At 41.4% G+C, this 18,861-nt stretch overlaps 3 protein-coding genes across 8 annotated transcripts in view; 2 read left to right on the top strand and 1 right to left on the bottom strand.

Annotated features, from left to right (window-relative positions):
- The first annotated feature begins 2,230 nt into the window (after positions 1 to 2,230).
- On the top strand, positions 2,231 to 7,967 carry LOC136441547 (kelch-like protein 13). Its single transcript, XM_066437892.1, has 5 exons — positions 2,231 to 3,048; positions 4,106 to 4,277; positions 5,380 to 5,690; positions 6,459 to 6,673; positions 7,416 to 7,967. Exons 1-5 carry the CDS (start codon positions 2,259 to 2,261, stop codon positions 7,746 to 7,748), a joined length of 1,821 nt encoding a protein of 606 aa, XP_066293989.1. The 5' UTR covers positions 2,231 to 2,258; the 3' UTR covers positions 7,749 to 7,967.
- A 4,078-nt stretch (positions 7,968 to 12,045) lies between these two features.
- On the bottom strand, positions 12,046 to 16,665 carry LOC136441546 (vesicle-trafficking protein SEC22b-B-like). Its single transcript, XM_066437891.1, has 5 exons — positions 16,467 to 16,665; positions 14,793 to 14,902; positions 13,853 to 14,013; positions 12,997 to 13,143; positions 12,046 to 12,302 (listed from the first exon to the last, which is right to left on the bottom strand). Exons 1-5 carry the CDS (start codon positions 16,539 to 16,541, stop codon positions 12,148 to 12,150), a joined length of 648 nt encoding a protein of 215 aa, XP_066293988.1. The 5' UTR covers positions 16,542 to 16,665; the 3' UTR covers positions 12,046 to 12,147.
- Positions 16,666 to 17,299: 634 nt separating this feature from the next.
- Positions 17,300 to 18,861, top strand: part of LOC136442427 (protein transport protein Sec16A-like) — a 41,330-nt gene continuing 39,768 nt past the window's right edge. For 4 of the 6 annotated variants that reach the window (XM_066439275.1, XM_066439274.1, XM_066439273.1 and 1 more), the window contains exon 1: positions 17,301 to 17,637. The gene's annotated coding sequence lies outside the window, so the exon portion shown is untranslated. Of the gene's footprint in view, positions 17,638 to 18,861 lie in introns of all 6 variants that reach the window. The other 2 variants (XM_066439272.1, XM_066439276.1) reach the window with 2 other exon arrangements.

Genomic DNA, 18,861 nt, shown 5'->3' with positions numbered 1-18,861 from the left:
GGTATCAGTAGTGACGACCCCCACGGGTCATGTATACGCCAAAGCGGCGTCGCTGGACCGAATTCTCGCTGATGACGCCCCGGAAGGCTGGATCGTGGACCGGTCACAGCGCACACTGTGGATACGGGTTGTCCCACCCAACAGCAGTGACGAGATCTTATATATACAAACATCTAACAGTACAGGCTTTGGATAATCTCGTCTTATCGCAAAGGAACGAAAGGAAAATGACTTAGAGATACGTTTTTTTAATCAATCTAGGTTTTCAATTCTTACCCTTTTTTTCAAATTCATGCCCGGGGCAAAGCAATATTGCAAAGGAACAAACAGAAGCGCTAGCGTATGAAAAGGTTGGAAAATTCATGCATGTATAGTCTATAGATCTACTGTATCTGATGTACTATGACATAATCAATGATCCTACGTTTTCAATTATATGAATGAACTTTTATTGCTCGACAATTGTACATGGCACAATGTATGGCAACAATGACAAGGCAATCAATATAATGAATATTAAACCAGTCTATTCTATTCTGAAAACTATAACTACAAGAACATGGACGTAAATGGCGTACTGATATAATATACATTAAACGTTTCTTCCTGGTACAATACATTCTCTCTTTTGTAGAGCGCTACATGTGGGGTTTAGAATTTGATAGAAATGTGTTTTTTGTAGCTTTTCTGGATGGAGAAAGCTCAGCGATATTGTGGAATCTGTTCAAAAAGCCTGTCTCTTTCAGCCTCGTAATGAGGGCATTTACAAAGTAAAAATGAAGTGTATTTCATTTTCCACAGCATCTTAATTAACTTTAGTGGCTTATATAGCATTTGAAGTATTATGGGAAATTGGCGGATAATTTTAGAATGCCGTAAGATAGATATTTTGTTACCATCGTTGTGTAAATAAAGACTAAGCATTGTGAAACTTGGCCAAGCTCAGCTATCCATATTTGTCGACCCTCGTTGATTGTCAACTCAAACAAAAATCTTTCATGTTTATTATCACCCTAAATGTCAAGTTAAGTCTTGATTGGAAAAAAACGCATGTGTTCGAATACCGCAGAGTTTTCTTGAGTTACCTTGACATGAATAAACTTTAAGTTCTTGATAAGGAATGCTGTGGCCTGAATTAAAGTGTTATCATACCCAGTAAAAATCCCGTAACCATATGATAGTGTCATCTTCTATAAAATGTTACTGCCTCAATCCTGGTGAAAAAAGAAGATATACACAAGAACAAACTTTTTTTATTGTGATCATTATATCAAATAAGTACAGGGACAAATGGTGACGTGCTCAACTTTACAGACCTTATTTTGACGCACTTAACATAGACATACATACAGAAGCATAAATAAATACTAAGTGTTGACCAAATACAAGAAACATTAGCCTCCATATCAGGCTCTATCGGGCCTTTTTGGGGTGGCTTATAATACACTTTTTGTGGCCAGCCTGTAACCATCAGCCAGACTATAGTATAACCAAGATGGCTGATGGTTACGGGCTGGCTGCAAAAAGTGTATTATAAGCCACCTCCCCCCCCCCCCCCACCCCAAATGCCCGGTAGAGTCTGCTATGGAGGCTTAAGAAATATAAGGTGCTTACAGAAGTAAAACAACGTGCAGAAAAACGGAGAATTTTACAAGCACGGGAACCCAATGTCATTAACAGGACACATTGCACGAGACAGGTAGATTACGTTTTAAAAGCGTTCTGACGAGTAATATAGTTTGGGGCAATTGTTAGAATATCAAAATAAACGTCCGCTGTCTTCAGGTCAATTAAGTTCGTGTGTGTATACAGTGTGATGCACACACCCTCCCAGGGCTAGAGCCGTAGTACCGTAGCCCTTGGCAAGTCTGTAGACCTTAATTTCACACCGCTCCAGAAGAGACAGACCCGTCCGACGAGACAGTGCCGCCACGCGTCGCCAATCAGCTGTAACTAACCACATTAAACAAAAGCACCATAACACATAATGGGGCCTTGTCTACACGGTGATTTAAAACTCTTTGCACAAAACAATAGCGAATTTGTCCGTCCCGTCCCTTCAAAGTTTAAAATGAATACCAGTGTCGCGGCCAAGAAAGTGGTCGCTGTATGTGTGTCAACGAAGGCTTATATGGCTATGGGGGGCGAGGCACGAATTGGTAACTTAAGCGGGTCAAAGTTCGATAAGTCATACTTTTTTCACCTCTGTAAATAATCAAGCCAGCTCTGAGTGCGACGTGAGGACTAAGTACGACAACATGGCTGCCATCGCGGAAATCCGTCCCGCTGAAAACAACAACCCGCCCGGCCACAGAAGCGTGGTTCTCGGCAAGTTCGAGGAGCACTGCTCGGTGTTGACGGCGTGTCTACAGGCTATGCGCCGGGAGGAGCTTCTCTGCGACGTGATCCTAGCGGTGGAAGGTAAAACCATCCCGGCTCACCGAGTCGTCCTAGCCGCCTGCAGCGACTACTTCCTCTCGGTCTTCACCTCGGAAGAAGCGGCGGAGGGAACCGAAGAGCTGCGACAGGACACGACGATCCACGAAGTCACCAACGTCAACTACGACGCCGTACACAAGATCGTGGCGATGATGTACTCGGGAGAGCTTGCGCTCAGCCCCGAGACAATCGAAGACCTCCTCCAGGCCGCCCATACCCTCCAAGTGGCCAAGGCGACCGACTTCTGCGTGCAGTATCTTCAAACACAAGTCGATAAAGAAACGTGCCTTCAGTTTCTAACCATCGCTGACAAATTTGAACTCCCGGACCTCGACAGAAGGTACATACTGCGGCATATACACGAGAACTTTTTCGATGTCTCCAAGACGGAAGACTTTATAAATCTAGACAGTGAGACCGTGCAAGAAATCTTAAGCAGTGACCGACTCGTGGTGTCGACGGAGAAGGAGGTATTTGAAGCGGGAAGACGGTGGTTGGCACACAACGAGGAGAGATATGAACACGCAGAGGCAGTTTTGGGACGGGTGCGCTTTTCGTTCATGTCGCAAGAGGACCTTCTGCAAGCGGTGTGCGAGAACGTACTAACAGGTGGGTTCATTTGGCTTATTTGTTTATTTATTGGTTTGGACACACAGCCAGGGCTGCCTAACTAGCCTTACACACTTATTTTACAAGACTAGTATATATATATATGTAAATGCTTTACTTTTGGAACCGCATCTGTCAGCAGCGACACCTATAGCTGCAGTACAAAGCGAACCAATCAGAATTGCCCGGAGGAAGGTGACGAAAGGTCACCGAAACGCCGATTGTTTGTATACTAAGAGCTTTTTATTTAGTGACTTACCAACCTGATGAAACTTTTTACGGATGTTCTTTAACAAGTAATATTTGAACGGCCTTGAATCTAGATAATGCAAAGGAAAGGCTGCGAGTATGTCAATACGTCTGTACAATGTCTTTGGCAGACGTCAACGTAGAAACGACAAGGGGCGACCAGTGTGTTTGGTCATCCTTGACACCTGTCAAACGACGACAGCATTAAGTTTGTCTATGGCGTGAATACAGTCAAATACACATGTCTAAACAACGTGACAACGCCTGGCATACAAAATATTTGCCGTCAACTACCGTTTGATAGGAGGAAACTTTAAGTCACTATAATGGGAGTCCTTCAAGTCATTTCCAATATCATGACCATTTTCCTTTAGCGAAATATTCATTTCAGTCTGAGCGTTGAAAGATATCATATATCTATAGATATGGAAAAAAAACCCTGAAAGATTAAAATTCAATGTGTCTTGCTGAATCTTTTAAAAACTTAGTCCCATATCCTTGTTGAGGCCGTAGCGACAGTGGGTTGTTATCCACTGTGTACGTGTCTAGGGCAATGTATCGGAAGGCGGAGCCTATATAGCTATCGCTCTCCTTCCATTGCCTTTTACCTTCCCAGCTTAAGTTAGGTACCTATTTGCCTGGGGGAGTGAGGAAGGTCGCGTAAAGTGCATTCCCAAGAGGACAACATCGGTGGCATGTCAGGGGATTCGAACCCAGGACCTCTTGTTTCTGGGGCAAACATCCTATAACCGTTACGTCAACACAACGCCTGTGAATGTTTTAAAATTGTTTTAAAACATCCCCACAGCTAACCCGGGGGTCATGGCGGTCGTGCAGGATGTGGTGGAAAGTCGTCTGCACCAGAGCAACGGTACGTCCGTCAGCCACCTAGCGGAGACGCCGCGAGGTGCACCCGTCAGGAAACTCGTCATCCTAGGAGAGGGTCATGAAGACATACCGAGAGTCTATCAGACTTGCAGGTGATGAGAACATGTTTACGTTATGTCATTTAAAGCTCAATCAAGGAGGCTGTGCTATATCCTGTGTGTGTGTGTGCATGTGTGTGTGAAAACAGAAGGATTTCAAATAATGAAAAACATCACAAAATTCCAGATACTGATTAAAAAGAACGTCATGTGATTCCATCAGATGCAACCATTGGGTGTCGGTGACGTCACTCAATCTGTTCAAAGCCGTGGCCTTTTCGGTTGAGCTCGTACATACAAATGAAGTGCATCTACACATTGAGAGCACATAAAAACCACAACAAAAGATGTCGTATTTTCTCAAAGGCAGTTTGTCCTTAATCTTTCCATGATATGCAGGTACCTTACACTGTAGATATGTACATAGAGTCAGAGAAGTGCAACTTATGCAAATTGGGACTTAATTTGCATAATCAATGAGGAAAAACTATATTTGAAGTGTTTTCTGTTATAGGCTCAAATACATATAACATGTGTGGTTTATGGCAGGAGGAACATTAACAAATACCAACTATGCAAATGAATTCTTGCTTTGCATAATTAATGCAAACGTCCATGGTTCATCAAACGGGGAAAGCGCCCGTCACAAATACGAAATTCAGCTCGGCCGACGTGTTGGCAAGCTTCAAATGTGCATTTTCGGCCGAAGTACGGCTGACGTCCTGTCGATTACGCGGGCTTCGGGCGATTTTTAGAAATCAAAGTTGATCAAAATATTGGCCTTTCACCAGGTTAGTCGATTCTGACTTCGTCAATGTCCAAGAGATGGTACCGTCTCATGGGGGATTTTTAATCTTTAGTGTTCGACGGACGTCACCCGAGATTTTCATTGGAAAACACGGTCGACGCTCGGGTGATTTTGAGATTTGTCGAGCTTCGGGCGATCTACAAATTCGGCCGACGCTCGCATGAATTGTGACGCCGGCTTAAATGATTGGACTGTCAATATTGCGACGTGTGTAAGTTTGTTAAAGATGTACATGACCAAGCATAGATTATGTAAATGAAAGAAGTCATTTACATATCATTGATGTTTCATGGAGATATGGGGTCTCCAAACTCTTGTTTCAAAAGCACTTAATTGTTTTACTCCCAGATATTACGAGCAGAAGTGGGACGAATGGGTGGACCTCTCCTCCATGCCGCCTGGCACGGTGGCCAGACACGCCGTTGCCATGGTGAGCCACGCCCTGTACGTCCTAACCGACCTGAAGGACAGACACGAACTGTACCGGTACGACCTGGGGGTCAAAGGTTGGAGGCAGCTGGCCGGGCCCGAGCACAGGAGGTCCGGGTACGCGCTGAGCGCCTGGCGGGAGCACCTCTTCCTCATCGCCGGGAGGTGTGTGGTGACGACCGCGGTGGAGGAATACGTCCCCAAAGACAACAAATGGAAATCTATCACAGGTCCGTATTGATTAATTTTCATATTTTTTATTACCTCGATTGTTATTATGATTTCGTCGATTGCATACTTCACTAGCGTTGGTTGACTAGTGAGTTGAATCAAGATTATAACGCATTACTTACAAGTAAAAACACCGGAAGGTCTGCTGCAATACCACGGTCAGCCACCAGAGGGCACGAAATTGACATTGATCGACGGGTTCACAACACCTAGCAACATATCAAATATCATTACAATCCATCCAGATGTTCTTGGACAATTGCTGCGGAAACATGCACACACACACACACACACACACACACACACACACACACACACACACACACACACACACACACAAAAACATACAAATAATAAAATATGCTCAATTTTCATGGAGGTGGCAAACAGTTGTTATTCAGATTTGACTTAAGGAATTATCATAAAGCACGTTAACAAAAGATATCGCATGACGTTTCAAGCACAAGCAAGGACAGCCTACCAGAAGATAGGACCTTAAGATTTTAGAGTTTTTTCCCCATTATGTTTCAAAGTTGATTGAACCTATCTACAGTAATGAAATTGCCATATACTAGGATAAGTCAAAGCGTAATGCAGCTGGTTTTATAACAGGCTCATTTTGTTATTGAATGAGTTGAACTTTAGCACAAAGGTAAAGGTACATACCTCAAGTTGTTATCGAGATTTTTATGGGCGTCTGATTTGAAATTTCAAGACGACAACTACTTTTTGACCAACCCTCATATGTATGTATCTCCGTCGCATAGGGTTCCCAACAGAAGTGTACGACCATGCGGCCACGGCGGGGCCGGATAACCAGCTATATGTGACGGGCGGGGCGGTGGCACAGCCCGCCGGTATCTTCGACAGCGGCCCGGCTAAGTCCGCCAGCAAGAGGTGGGTCTACAGCTGCCCGGGCCCCGGAGAACCGTGGGAACGAGAGGCCAACATGAACGCACCCCGGGCACGACACGTCATGCAAGTGAGTTTCGAAAATACACTGGTTTCTGAATTTGAGATTTTAAAGTCAAATATCATGTCAACAACGTACGTTGAGACAGAAATAAAGATATAAATGTACAGAGAATAATACTGATTCAAAGGACGAGATTTTCAGTAACATTTCAAGACATGAACATTCCGAAAATGCGTCCTAGAAACCTAAATAAATAACATCAGCATTACGTACCTGCCATATAACGTTCATTCGTTTCGAATCCTTCTATTATATTGGTAGTGGTTGTTATGCAGAGAACGCTTCTGTTCTAGTTCAAAATTGCGTCAGAGATGATTGTTTGTCAGGTTCATTCTAGAACACAGACTACAGACGGTCGTGTCCCACTCAAACATTACGGTGTGCTCAGTGGTAATACACAAGAAAAGGACACGGGCGTTTCAAAAGGCGACGACCGCTCACGAGACGGATATTAGCATTGCCGTCTAAAGCCCCTGTCACACTTGTGCGTACAAAATGTATATACAAGTCCGCATTAATATGTTTTTGGTTTAGGTTGAGTTTGCAATTGCTGTCGAAGAAGTCATTTCTTTGATTTGATAACTAGACTGCTCAACGGTGGGTCAAAGTAGAAAACAACTTCCTCAGAGCTAATTCATTTAAACCAAAAAATATGTTACTGCGGAACTCACACACACTTGAATATACGCACAAGTGTGACAGGGCCCTAATGGAAAGAGGGCCTAACTTATGTCCTTAACTGTTACAGGTGCTGGGTAACGGCATGTACGTCTTCGGCGGCCACGCGTCCAAGGGCAACGGCGACGTCGAACGCTTCGACGTGACGTCACGACAATGGAGCCTGGTAACCAAGCAACGCGTTCTAACGGGACTCTCACCACACGGAGCCGTGGCGATGGACCATCGGATCTACGTCGCACTGAAGGGAGAAAACGATAGTAAAGGGGTGGTGTACGAGTTCGATCCCGAGACAGAGCGGTGGGACACGCACTGTAAGCTACCGTGGGATGTGAGAGGGGTCGGGCTGTGCGCGTTGGACGTGCCACAGTGGCTTCTGAAGAGGAAATTTAAGATCACGTAACGCTCATGGCAATGGAAAAGGCCCTGGTGCAGGTGTTGCAATTTGTCATTTTCGGCTTTCGTACGTAGGCACCCCCTGATAGCCTAGGCCCTGTTGATTCGATTATATGGATGACATCTGCGCACAGTGGAAAGGCCCTAGCCGGCCTGGTGCAGGTATTGAAAATTGTCATTTTCGGCTTTCGTACTTACATGTAGGCACCCCCTGATAGATTTGATTATATCAGGCTTCCAAAATGTTTGGCTAAACCCAACAGTTGACGCCAAGCATTTTGGTAACGTGTTCAAAGAACGCCTGAAAGACACGTTTGTTTCTGGCTGGAGGCAAGAGATTAGAAGTTACAGCAAGCTACAAACCTATTCTAAATTCAAAACTGACTTTATATTTGAGAAGTATCTTTCCTCAATCCAAAATAGATCATTTGTTGCGAACATAACCAAACTGCGAATTAGCGCACACTGTTTAGAAATAGAGAAAGGTCGTCATCATAATGTACCAGCCACTCAGAGACGATGTCCTACCTGCAAACATATTATTGAAGATGAATTCCACTTTCTGTTAAAATGTCCCACGTATAATGAAGAAAGACAGACACTTATGAATGTTATCACCCGCAATTCAAATATAACTTTACTATATAAGACAAGCTCAGAAACGTTCAATTTACTTATGTCATGCCCTGACGCAATTTCCTTGTACATAGGCCAATACATATCTGCCTGTTTTCTCAAGAGAAATCGATTAATCTCTGACGCAAGCAATTGATGTTTCCCTTGTATCATGTAGTATACTTCATATATGTATTCTGTATTACTCTTATTGGATACCGTAGTGTGTAGACTTAACTTTTGTAGAATTCATTAGCATTGTTAATAAGCAAAGACTTATAAGTCCTGATATTTTGTACTACCTACGAACTTGCCATACATTGTACCCGTTACAGTTGTTGTGCAATAAACTTTGATTGATTGTATGACGCGCGCGCATCAATTTTCGTCCGTTTCAAAAAAAAGTTTTCGACCATACCGTACATCGTCCAAAGTAGCTGCACAATCTGCAAATAAATGCGGAATATATATTTCGAAAAAAAAAAATCGAGTAATGGGGTAGAGTACGAGTATGATCCTGAGACAGGGAGGTGGGACACGCGCTGTAAGCTACCGTGGGACGTGTCGGGCTGTGCGCTCTGGACGTGCCCCAGTGGCTACTGAAGAGGAAAACCACGATCACATAGCGCTCATGGCTATACAAGAGGGCTAAAACTTATGTATGTAACATAATCAGAAAAGTCCCTCTGGCAACGTACGAAAGCCGAAAATGACAAAGTTACGACCCACTTCTAAGAAACATACAAATTTTACAGAAGTCATACGAGTTTCATCTATTGTATCACAGGATCGTATGTATTCCATAAAACTCGCATGGACTCCGTGAAATTCGTATATTTCTTAGCAGTGGATCGTATGAAATTTGCAAATTTCGTATGTTTCTTAGTATGGTGGATTGTATGAATTCCGTAAAATTCGTTGATATAAGTATTCCGTAATACACGAATGAATGATTCTGTAAAACTCGTATGAAGACTTAGGCACCCCTAATATCTTTAATATGTACGTATATAACTAGCAGAGAAATTAGTCCTTCTGGTAAGGTACGAAAGCCGAAAATGACGTTATGATGCCTTCTTTGAGGCATTTTCAAAGCAGTGAAATGTACATACATCTAGGTTTTGTATGGCACTACCCTCTGACAAGACTGTATAGTAGTATCTATCATTTTCCTGTTTGTGATCTGTGATCTACTGTAAATGCAGACATGTTCACGGTTTTCGCAGTGAATTCTTTATCGCGAACTTAAAACTGACGCGAAAAGCTGTTCCAATAGCGCTACTATTGTTTCAAAAGCGAACTCAAAACCACAGTGAACACTCCATTTTCTCCCTACCATGGAATTAAATCCCTGCGAACATTTCTGCATTTACAGAAGTTAACCCTAAGACCAAGGCATACCTACACTACAGATGTGAAAATCCATTCAGAAACAATGTAGAATAAAAGCTAAGGAGTCACAGTAATGTCTCCGTAGAGGTATGTCAAAGTGTAAAAGTCCAGTCAGTTTCTATCTTTAATGTACATGTTTTATTAGTTTAATTTCAGCTATGTACAAAAAATACAGTCAGAGATTCCCTTTCCAATTTATCGGTATAAATTCTTACTGAAGAAGCAAAATTTTGCGTAGCTTTTTACTCTCACAGGATATCATTCCTAACATTTTATTGTGGCAACTTGTGGCCTTAGAAATATAAGCTTAGCATAGCAGAACAAGGCTACCCTGATATGTGACTTGTCGAACATACTGACCTAAAACTCTTTAGTGTTAAACTATTTAAGTGGTTACCTCACTGGGCTGCACACCTTTAGCGACTGTTCGCGAATGTCTTTCACAAACCATCGCCTGAGATAGTGAATTTTTCAAAGATCAAAAAAATTGCGAATAGCCGTGACCTAGATGCTAAAAGGCGTGATAATTGCAAGTCTATTTTTGATGAATCTTAATCGTTGTACATTGGTTTTTAATTAAGTGGCAACACTGCGATTTCTAATCAAGTGATCTTGTTATCCGAAAGTGAAGTTACAACATTTCTGGCACGGCCATTTTGTTTGGAGAGGTCATGTATTCTACCCGTGCGTGGGACCGCAAGGTAAAATTGGCAAAAAAATTACGAAGTTGTTGCAATAATTTGTTACCAACAATCGCGGCCCAATGAGATACCCACGGAACGTTACAGTTGGTCAACTAGTCATTCCTTGTCAAATTACAGACAGAAATTTCTCAATGACTTTATGTGTCATCCGAGTACTTCTATCATTGTACTTCATATATCAAATTGAGGAGAACTACATGTAGAGGGTGATACTTGACTTGTACAGCAAAAATCATATGTTTCTCTTTATGGTACATTGTTGATTAACAAATTCAACTACATTAATATGTATATATCCATACAAGATATAAAACTACTTATTATCAGTCTATTTTTTCTCACACTTACATTGCTGCAACTTTGTACATGTCTGATACAAGTCACTAATTCCTTTATGCTAAAATAAAGAATGCCATTTTGTCACTGCATTGTCCATTATTATTTCTAGCCACTAAAGCCAGTAACTCTTAACAGGATGTGAAGGTACAGAAATCTTCAACTTAAAAACTCCCAAAATATTATCTCAATAAATTAATAAGCTTTTTTGTACGCAAAGTTAAGCACTTACTGTTTGGTTGATTGGCCGAAAGCTTGTTAGTAAGTGCTTCACTTTGTGTACGGAAATACATTTGTAGCATGTAAATTTATTAATATGTGGATAACTGTCACATATGAACCCTCCAAAAACGTTGTTGGATGCAAGCATATTCGAATTCCAGTGTTTCTGTATTTAAGCTGTGTCTTCAATATTACATCTTTTGTGGACAGTGGTCCTAAATTCTACAACAATTATGAACAAGTATGATGATAGCCTTACTTTACACTTTCTCCAATTCTTAGTGCATACAGCATATGAAACTGCTGGTTCTATTTAAACCCTAACATGTACCATGGTTAGCCTAGCAGTATTTGCTTGTATTACCAACATGGCTAACAGAATCTGTTCAAATTACTTATTTGCATATTGACAAGCCCTCTGTTTCATTTAGCTTCACATAACTTTACAACACTTTGTCAAAACGCCTGAAATGTGGCCAGAGAACGACAACAAATAACACCTTTTTGCCTCTTTGTACAATATGTAGTGAGCCAGTGTGTTACACTCCATATAGGCTAGGTAGGTTTTTAAGAAGGGGGAGGGGGACATTCCTATAAACATACATGCATTGGTTGAGAGGTCGTTAAATCAAGGCAATAAGGGTTAGCTGTACCTTCTAAAATAAAATTACAAAAATAATGATAGGATAGATGATTCAAGCCCAATCTAACATTCACGCTTACAATGATCATTCTAAATCTAAAAAACGACAACTTAAGGAACTTGGAAAACTGATACAATTTAATTCCAAATCGCTAAATTGGTAGCTGCTGACATGCAGGCAAAAAAGGAATGCTGAGCTTTAAAAAAAAAACACTTAAAAGATAAATTATGTGTAGGAATGGAACTTAAAATGTTCAGGAACTGCATAAGAGGCCTGCAACCCCCCCCCCCCCCCAAACCCTGTACCCCTACTACATTTGTAGACTTGCCTTTAATGTGCATTACAACTTTTTGTTCACTATTTCCTATGAGAAATGCAAAGGAAATAGTGAAATAAAGTTGTACAGCTCTGGACTTGTGAATGTACAACTTTTGCCTTTTATTGTGCATGTACAACTTTTTGTTCACTATTTCTAACTTAAGAGCTGCGGAGATCAGAATAACCAGAATCTGAAGAAGACGACACAGATGGTGACTATGATGGCTCCGGCCGCGACCTTGGCGTATGTCGACCTGAGGTTCAACATCTTGGCATCTTTTCTGTACTTCTGGGACAGCCCCGCTAGGTTACTGGCCTTGTCGTCTAGAACTGGAGGAAAAAAATTATGAATCAGATGTTAGAAGAGTGTATATGAATAAGGGAAAAAAAATTGTAAACTTTGCTATTTGTTTAGTCATTTTGGATCTTACTAGAGGATTACACATGGAAGAGTCAAGATTCTATGGGGGGGTCTAGTCTTATCGTACTTTCAGGAGACAATTTTAAGCACTAAAAACTGCTGGTTCCCTCTCTGTCTCCCAATGGGCTCTATGGATTGACAATTTCCTGGTAGCTTTGCATGTCAATCAGTTTTCATGCTGTCCCAGTGTCTGGTAGGACTAAAAATGCAACAGTAACACTGTTACACAGTAACATGTGTATATAATTACCAGGGAAACAGGGGGTGCTCTGTGCGTCCAGCTGAAAAAGAGGGCGTCCAATTTCCTTGTTATTTCAGTATCATGTGTCCAAAAGACGCATGGACGCATGACTAGCTAAAAGCCTGTGTTCCACACACACACACACACTGCCACTGTTATTTTTCCTCATACCAGACACCGAGGACAGGATGAAAATTGATTGACATGCAAAAGTACCTGGTAATTGTAAACCCAAAGAGCCCATTGGGAAAGTCTCATCCCCCCCCCCCCACAATTTTTGGATGCCCTGTCTAAAAATCCTAACCAAAATCCTGTTCTGAAATCACTAACTTGCAGCACTTTCCTTCTTCCTACACCCTTACCTGACAAGGCTTCTCCTCTTTGTAGGACGTCGTCTATGTTCTGGACCATGATCCTTTGCACATCCTGCAGCTCTGTGTTGAGGTGTGTGAGGTTTCGCCTCGCTCTCGAGTCCATGTATGACTTCTTTGCTTTCTGGATGTATGTGTCTGAAATATTCATATAATCGTATCACAGATTTGAAGAGGAAATATTCAGACTATTACAAGTGACCTTTACACTCAACTTTTATGCTGTAGCTAGGACCAAAAGAGAAGTATTTAAAACACAAATGCAGAAACCCAATCAAACTACAGTAACTGTAGTTGCCATAGAACGTTTTTGTTTGTTTGCTTCCATTTACAGCCATGACCGGCAGAACGTTCGCCGAACGCGCACGTTGAACGTTGACGTACGACGAACGTTCTAACGCCTTACTTGAATAAAGACAGTTAATTTCAAGGATTGAACGTGTCAAGACGTGTTTTATTTTTCTGCGTGTTGTGTCTTGTCTTCCGTTGTCTCGTCATCTTCTTCGTCACCACGCCAGCAAGATCCATTACAGAAGGAACGCTAACATCCCCGCCTTCCTTACACTATGACACCTTACTTTCCCTGGTGAGTCATCAACTCTTTATACAGTCTGAGTCACAATTCTAGCACAATGTATCTGCAGCTGGTCACTGAAGTAATCTTTGAATAAGCACCTACGAAATTCAATCATTGAGTAAGGTCTGGACACAGTTGTTACTCTCTTGCCATACTGTACAATGTATCTGGAACTTTGGTACATGTACTGTAGCATTATACACAATTCATAGATTTGGTGGATCAAGCAATTTGTGGGGTTTTCAAGATTTTCAAGAACCTGTTACCTACCAAATTCAATCATTGAGTAAGGTCTGGACACCGTTGCCACTCTCTTGCCATACTGTATCTGGAACTCCCCCTGTAGATCCTCCAGGTACGAGAACGCCAGCCTCTTGGAGTAACTCTTGTCACACAGGACCAGGTAGCACACACCTCTCTCTAGCAGATAACTGGGGGAAAAGGAAATTACAGTCAAACCTATTCAAATGAATACTTCTAATATATTAAAGAACCACCTGGCCATTTTCCCATTGACACAAGCATAAGAATCCTGGTTAATAGTGATCACCTGTCCACATAGACCAGATATTATCAGTCCCAAGTGGTCTTCTTGGGCAGTTTTGACTGTACCCCAATTGAGATAAATGCTAATATTTTCAATCTCTCTTATACATGTACATATTTTTTTGATCAGAGGAGAACTGACTGCATTGGTATGTCTTGCTTGCTTGGTATATCAAACCTAAAAAAGACTGATAATATGATATACAAAAAAAAGAAGTGGAAAAAAGATAAATGAAAGTCAGTGTGCAGGTTATAAGATATATTTCCAGGTACATAATATTATGAAAATACTAGGGCTGGATCCTTAATCGTAGCCTATGACTTGCAAACAGGTATGTTTAAGTCAGACTCAGAGTCACAAATTTCAGTCTGAGTCATATCACGTGCTTCACCTTACCATCACTTTGAGTGATGCAATCTTCAAGTTCAACATCTTATAACAGTACAATCATGTAAGTGTTACGGTGTGCAAAGCTTTCACCTACTATTATCTGCCCAGTAACTTGTATCTCTGTATTTCTTTATACATGTATTTCTTTATTAGGCCACACTGACTTCATTATATGGATGACATCTGCATGCATCAATTTTTGTCTGTTTCACTTGTGAGATGCTCAGAGGATGTCATATGTATAATGAAATCCGTGTGGCCTTATATACGTACTGGAAGATCATGGGTCCTGACTCAATACTACATCTGGGTGGAGACTGTTCGTTCAGCTTCCTGAACAGCATCTTGCCCTGGTTCTGGTACTCCATGTAGTTACGCCCCATCTGTGGAGAGACCATAACACTGAGTTAGAATAACATTTCATCTTCTTCAGTACCCTCTATAATTGGCCTCAACAACCCCAATCAGGTATTACTTAGGGGGAGGTGTGGGGATTATGGCAGGGTGGCTGCCAACCCAGCCCTAAGAGCCTCTACTGTCAGTGTGTTGAAACAAAGATTAGCTGTGTGCTATCACCTAGATCCTGTGACCTTAGCAATTGGTCAAAACAGCTGGGGAGTCAATTTTGGCTTTTGGCTGGAATACCCAGATGGCCTTTTTGATTCCTTTCACAAAATTGACCAATTGCATGTGCATGCTGATATAAATATTATAATGAAAAATGTTTCAAAGCTACTTCCAGCAAGCTATATGTGCGTAAATTTGAGAGGTGCAAAAGCTTTCTAACATGTGATGGAACTTTTAACTTATAAGGGTGAGACTGAAAGAGAAAAGGCAGTCCACTGTACAGTCTGGCAGCCTTTTGAGTAGTGCAGCTGCAGCAGCATGCATGTCAGGTAAGCAAACAAAACTGGGATTTGAACCCTCAACTTTTTGGTTGTGAAGCAGGGTTACTTTACTATAGTCTGGGTACCATCCTCCTCCAGTTTTACACTTGCTCCTCTTCTATGCTAGCTCACAAACAAGTATAAAAGTGAACAAGGATGGTACGTACTCAGGCTAAGGTTGCTAGCCACTGGATTGTGCATGCTACTCCTGAAAGTGAAAGTGAATTATACTGCACCTTATCCCCCTTCCAAGGTGAATGGCAAACAGGACATAAGAAAAATCAGTAACTTTACTCTTGATTCAAATGACATGTACACTGAAGTTGTAAACCTTCTACCTGCTGTCTGCACTGATAGAAATCTGGTTCCAAAAGGCTACATTTCATGGAGAAGGTTAAGCTAAAGGTTGTGAGGCATGGAATACTTCAGTCTTCTTCTTCCGAGTATGTGCCTAACCTCAATAGGCTGAGGACGAATTATGACATAGTGCATTAGGCATAGTGCAACGTAATACTGTACTACTTTGACTAGTATATGAGGCTTTCTGGAACTGAAACTTTCTCTAGGGTGATGTGGAAGTTAGATTGTGAGGCTACAATTAGGAACAGTGAAAATTTATGTCTACATCAAAATAGGTTCAATTCATACAGTAAATTGAACCTCCTTGATACAACGAGCAAGTGCCAATTCAGGAACCCTTTACCAGGATAGTAGTAGTCCACTGTTACCAGGATACTGAGGGTTAATTTGTATATTACTCATCTAGGATTTCATAAACACTCTAGTTCCCACAAAATTATCTTAGATTCCTAAAGTATGTCTTGATTATTTTGATACGCTCTAAAGTCTAAAAATTTACTAATTATCATGTTCAGTTATTTTTGATACTCAAGTTTTTAGACAGTTGTAGTAAAAATCAAAATGCTTAGTCATCAGTACCTGCAAGTGCAACGTGTCCGTAGACATGTGTCACCAGCAGTTACTAAAAACCAGATCGATGAATTATAAATTTCTCACACAGAGAGAGGGAGGGGGGCGGGTCATGTTTGGTTGGACCTACCTGTTCGTCCTCCTGCATAGAGGCGGAGAGCGGCAGCCCGTCCGCCACCCGCGCTATCATCGTCATCAACACCATTTTTAGTCCTTCTCCTGTCGTCTGTAACCTTTCTCTAACCTTCAAACACGTCCCGTACACGTCAGGGACTCGAAACTTTCTCCGGGTGACGTGGCTGGTGCTCGTTTTCTTATCAAAGGTTAAAGTTCACCCGCTCTCTGTCGGAATCGTGGGCACCATTGGCCCAGTCACTAATATGCAAATATTTAGCTGAAATAATTCATTTACTTATTTTCAGGCTTATTTTATTTGAATTTGCACCCAAAAAGTCAGAATCCAATGATAATGACATACACAACGTAATTTTTAAATGCTTCATACGTTGCATATGTCATAATTATTAGATTCTGACTTTTTAGGTGTAAATTCAACCTATACTCATTTGCATAATAGTGTATTTGTTTAGTCAAAAATGTATACTAGTAGGCTGAATTTGCACCTAGAAAGTCAGAATCTAGTTACAACATACATGTTTTATACGTTTAACATATGTCGATCTTCATACGTTGCGTATGTTATAATTAGACTCTGACAATCAGTAGGTGCACATTCAGTCGGTTTATTTGCATATTCGTGACTAGATAAAAGCGCCAGCAACCTCGGTAATCATCGGTAATTTCCGGCAGCATGCGGAAGTAGTCTGAAATCACGTTTCTAAGCAGAATCATATGATTTTGTCCCATGACTTGATAAGAATAGACTGAAACTTTATTATTTTATGCATTTTTAGGTTCGAAAAATCTGTAGAATTTGGAGAAATTTTCGAAAATCCGTTGTCTCGTCTGTGCGCATGCGTGCTTGACACGTCGCACTTGTAGTTCCGGAAAACATGGCGGCCGGTCGTCGGACAGCGTGATCGTTTCAACACTTTCTACACGAAACCTCGCCTTTCCGAGACTCCCCACGAACTGATTTTAACGTCAAACGACAGCCTAACTACTGTACAAAGACAAGAACCTACTTACAGCTGTTTATTCGACTTAGAAGTTGTTTAAAACAGCGACTATATCGAGTAGTTTTACCTCAAAATCATAGTCTACTCTGTGATCCGTATGCTGTGTCTACGACTACCAAGAAAGTGTTAGGAAGGCCATCATCTTCTGATATCATAATTCTGGTAAGTACGGATTATGAATATGATATAATCTACAGTTTATCATTGTATGATATTGCTAACGTGTATGTTGTTTAGATCTACTCACACATTAATCAAATAGACATTTCTGGCACCTGTAAAAATTTATGAGGTACAAGAATAATCAACAGACAGGTGGATATGGTAAGATTATAACCCTAGATTATAACACTAGATCAACGACTCTGCTTAATTAAATCAAATATAAACTACTATACATAGGTCACATGAAAGATCAGTCCTGATTTTGAACCTTACATAATTTATCAAACATTTATTTAGGGGTTGAAGTACTGGATATGGCGTCAGTCATGGGAGGATTTAATAGGGGTGGGAGGGGTAGAATCTGCTAGAAGAATTAATTATTAAGGATGTTCAGTGCCGGTATAATTGTCTAACATTGAAACAACAATAGTATTTTGATACTCATAAAAGATAATGGCGGTAGAGTCTCGATGTGTTCCTAAAGGGAGTGTGTACACTACCTCAGAAGTGGCACAAGTAATCATGGCTACAAAGTGTCTGCATGACTGTCTAACACAGTAACAGTAACATATTGGGGCAACTACAGTGTTCTTATAACACTGTGCGATTTGATGCACAGTACCGTCTATGAAGGACACAAGATCAGGGCACAACAGGCCTTCTATCCTGCAAGCGGTATCAAGGTATCAAGGTCTAAATGCGTTCTTCCACGCAATATCACAGTGAATACTACTAAGTACTGGGCCAGGTACTAGTACTGTACTACCGAATACTTGTGCCAGTAGTACTAGCAGGGAGTTCCAATCCTGTCACAGACTGTAATTCCCAGCTGCCTGGCTCAGAAGTGGAAGCTACCTCAGTTGCCTTGAGCTATCTAAAGACAGGCAACCAACCCGCTACACACTTCATGAAATAAGCAATTAATTCCCTTCAATAACTCATCAAGTGTAGTCCCATGCAAAACCAACAAATTGCTATCTTTTCTTAAAACGGAGTGATTTTTGACACGAGATGGAGTGATGTACCCATTGAACCCATTTGACTAGACCCCCCCCACCCACCCAGCACTGTTGCTATCTTACAACAGAATTTGAACGGCACACTGACCTTGAACTCTAACCCAGAACTATAGCATATATGCAAATTCTAGAGCATAGTTTATTCTTTGTGGCTGTTTGTACTTTGACCTCAGATACCAGATTGTTACTCCCCTGAGTGTAA

The sequence above is a fragment of the Branchiostoma lanceolatum genome, chromosome 9 (genome assembly GCF_035083965.1).
Source record: "Branchiostoma lanceolatum isolate klBraLanc5 chromosome 9, klBraLanc5.hap2, whole genome shotgun sequence".
NCBI lineage: Eukaryota > Metazoa > Chordata > Leptocardii > Amphioxiformes > Branchiostomatidae > Branchiostoma > Branchiostoma lanceolatum.
Note: the sequence above shows the minus strand (reverse complement) of the source record. Positions and strands in the feature narration are given on the sequence as shown.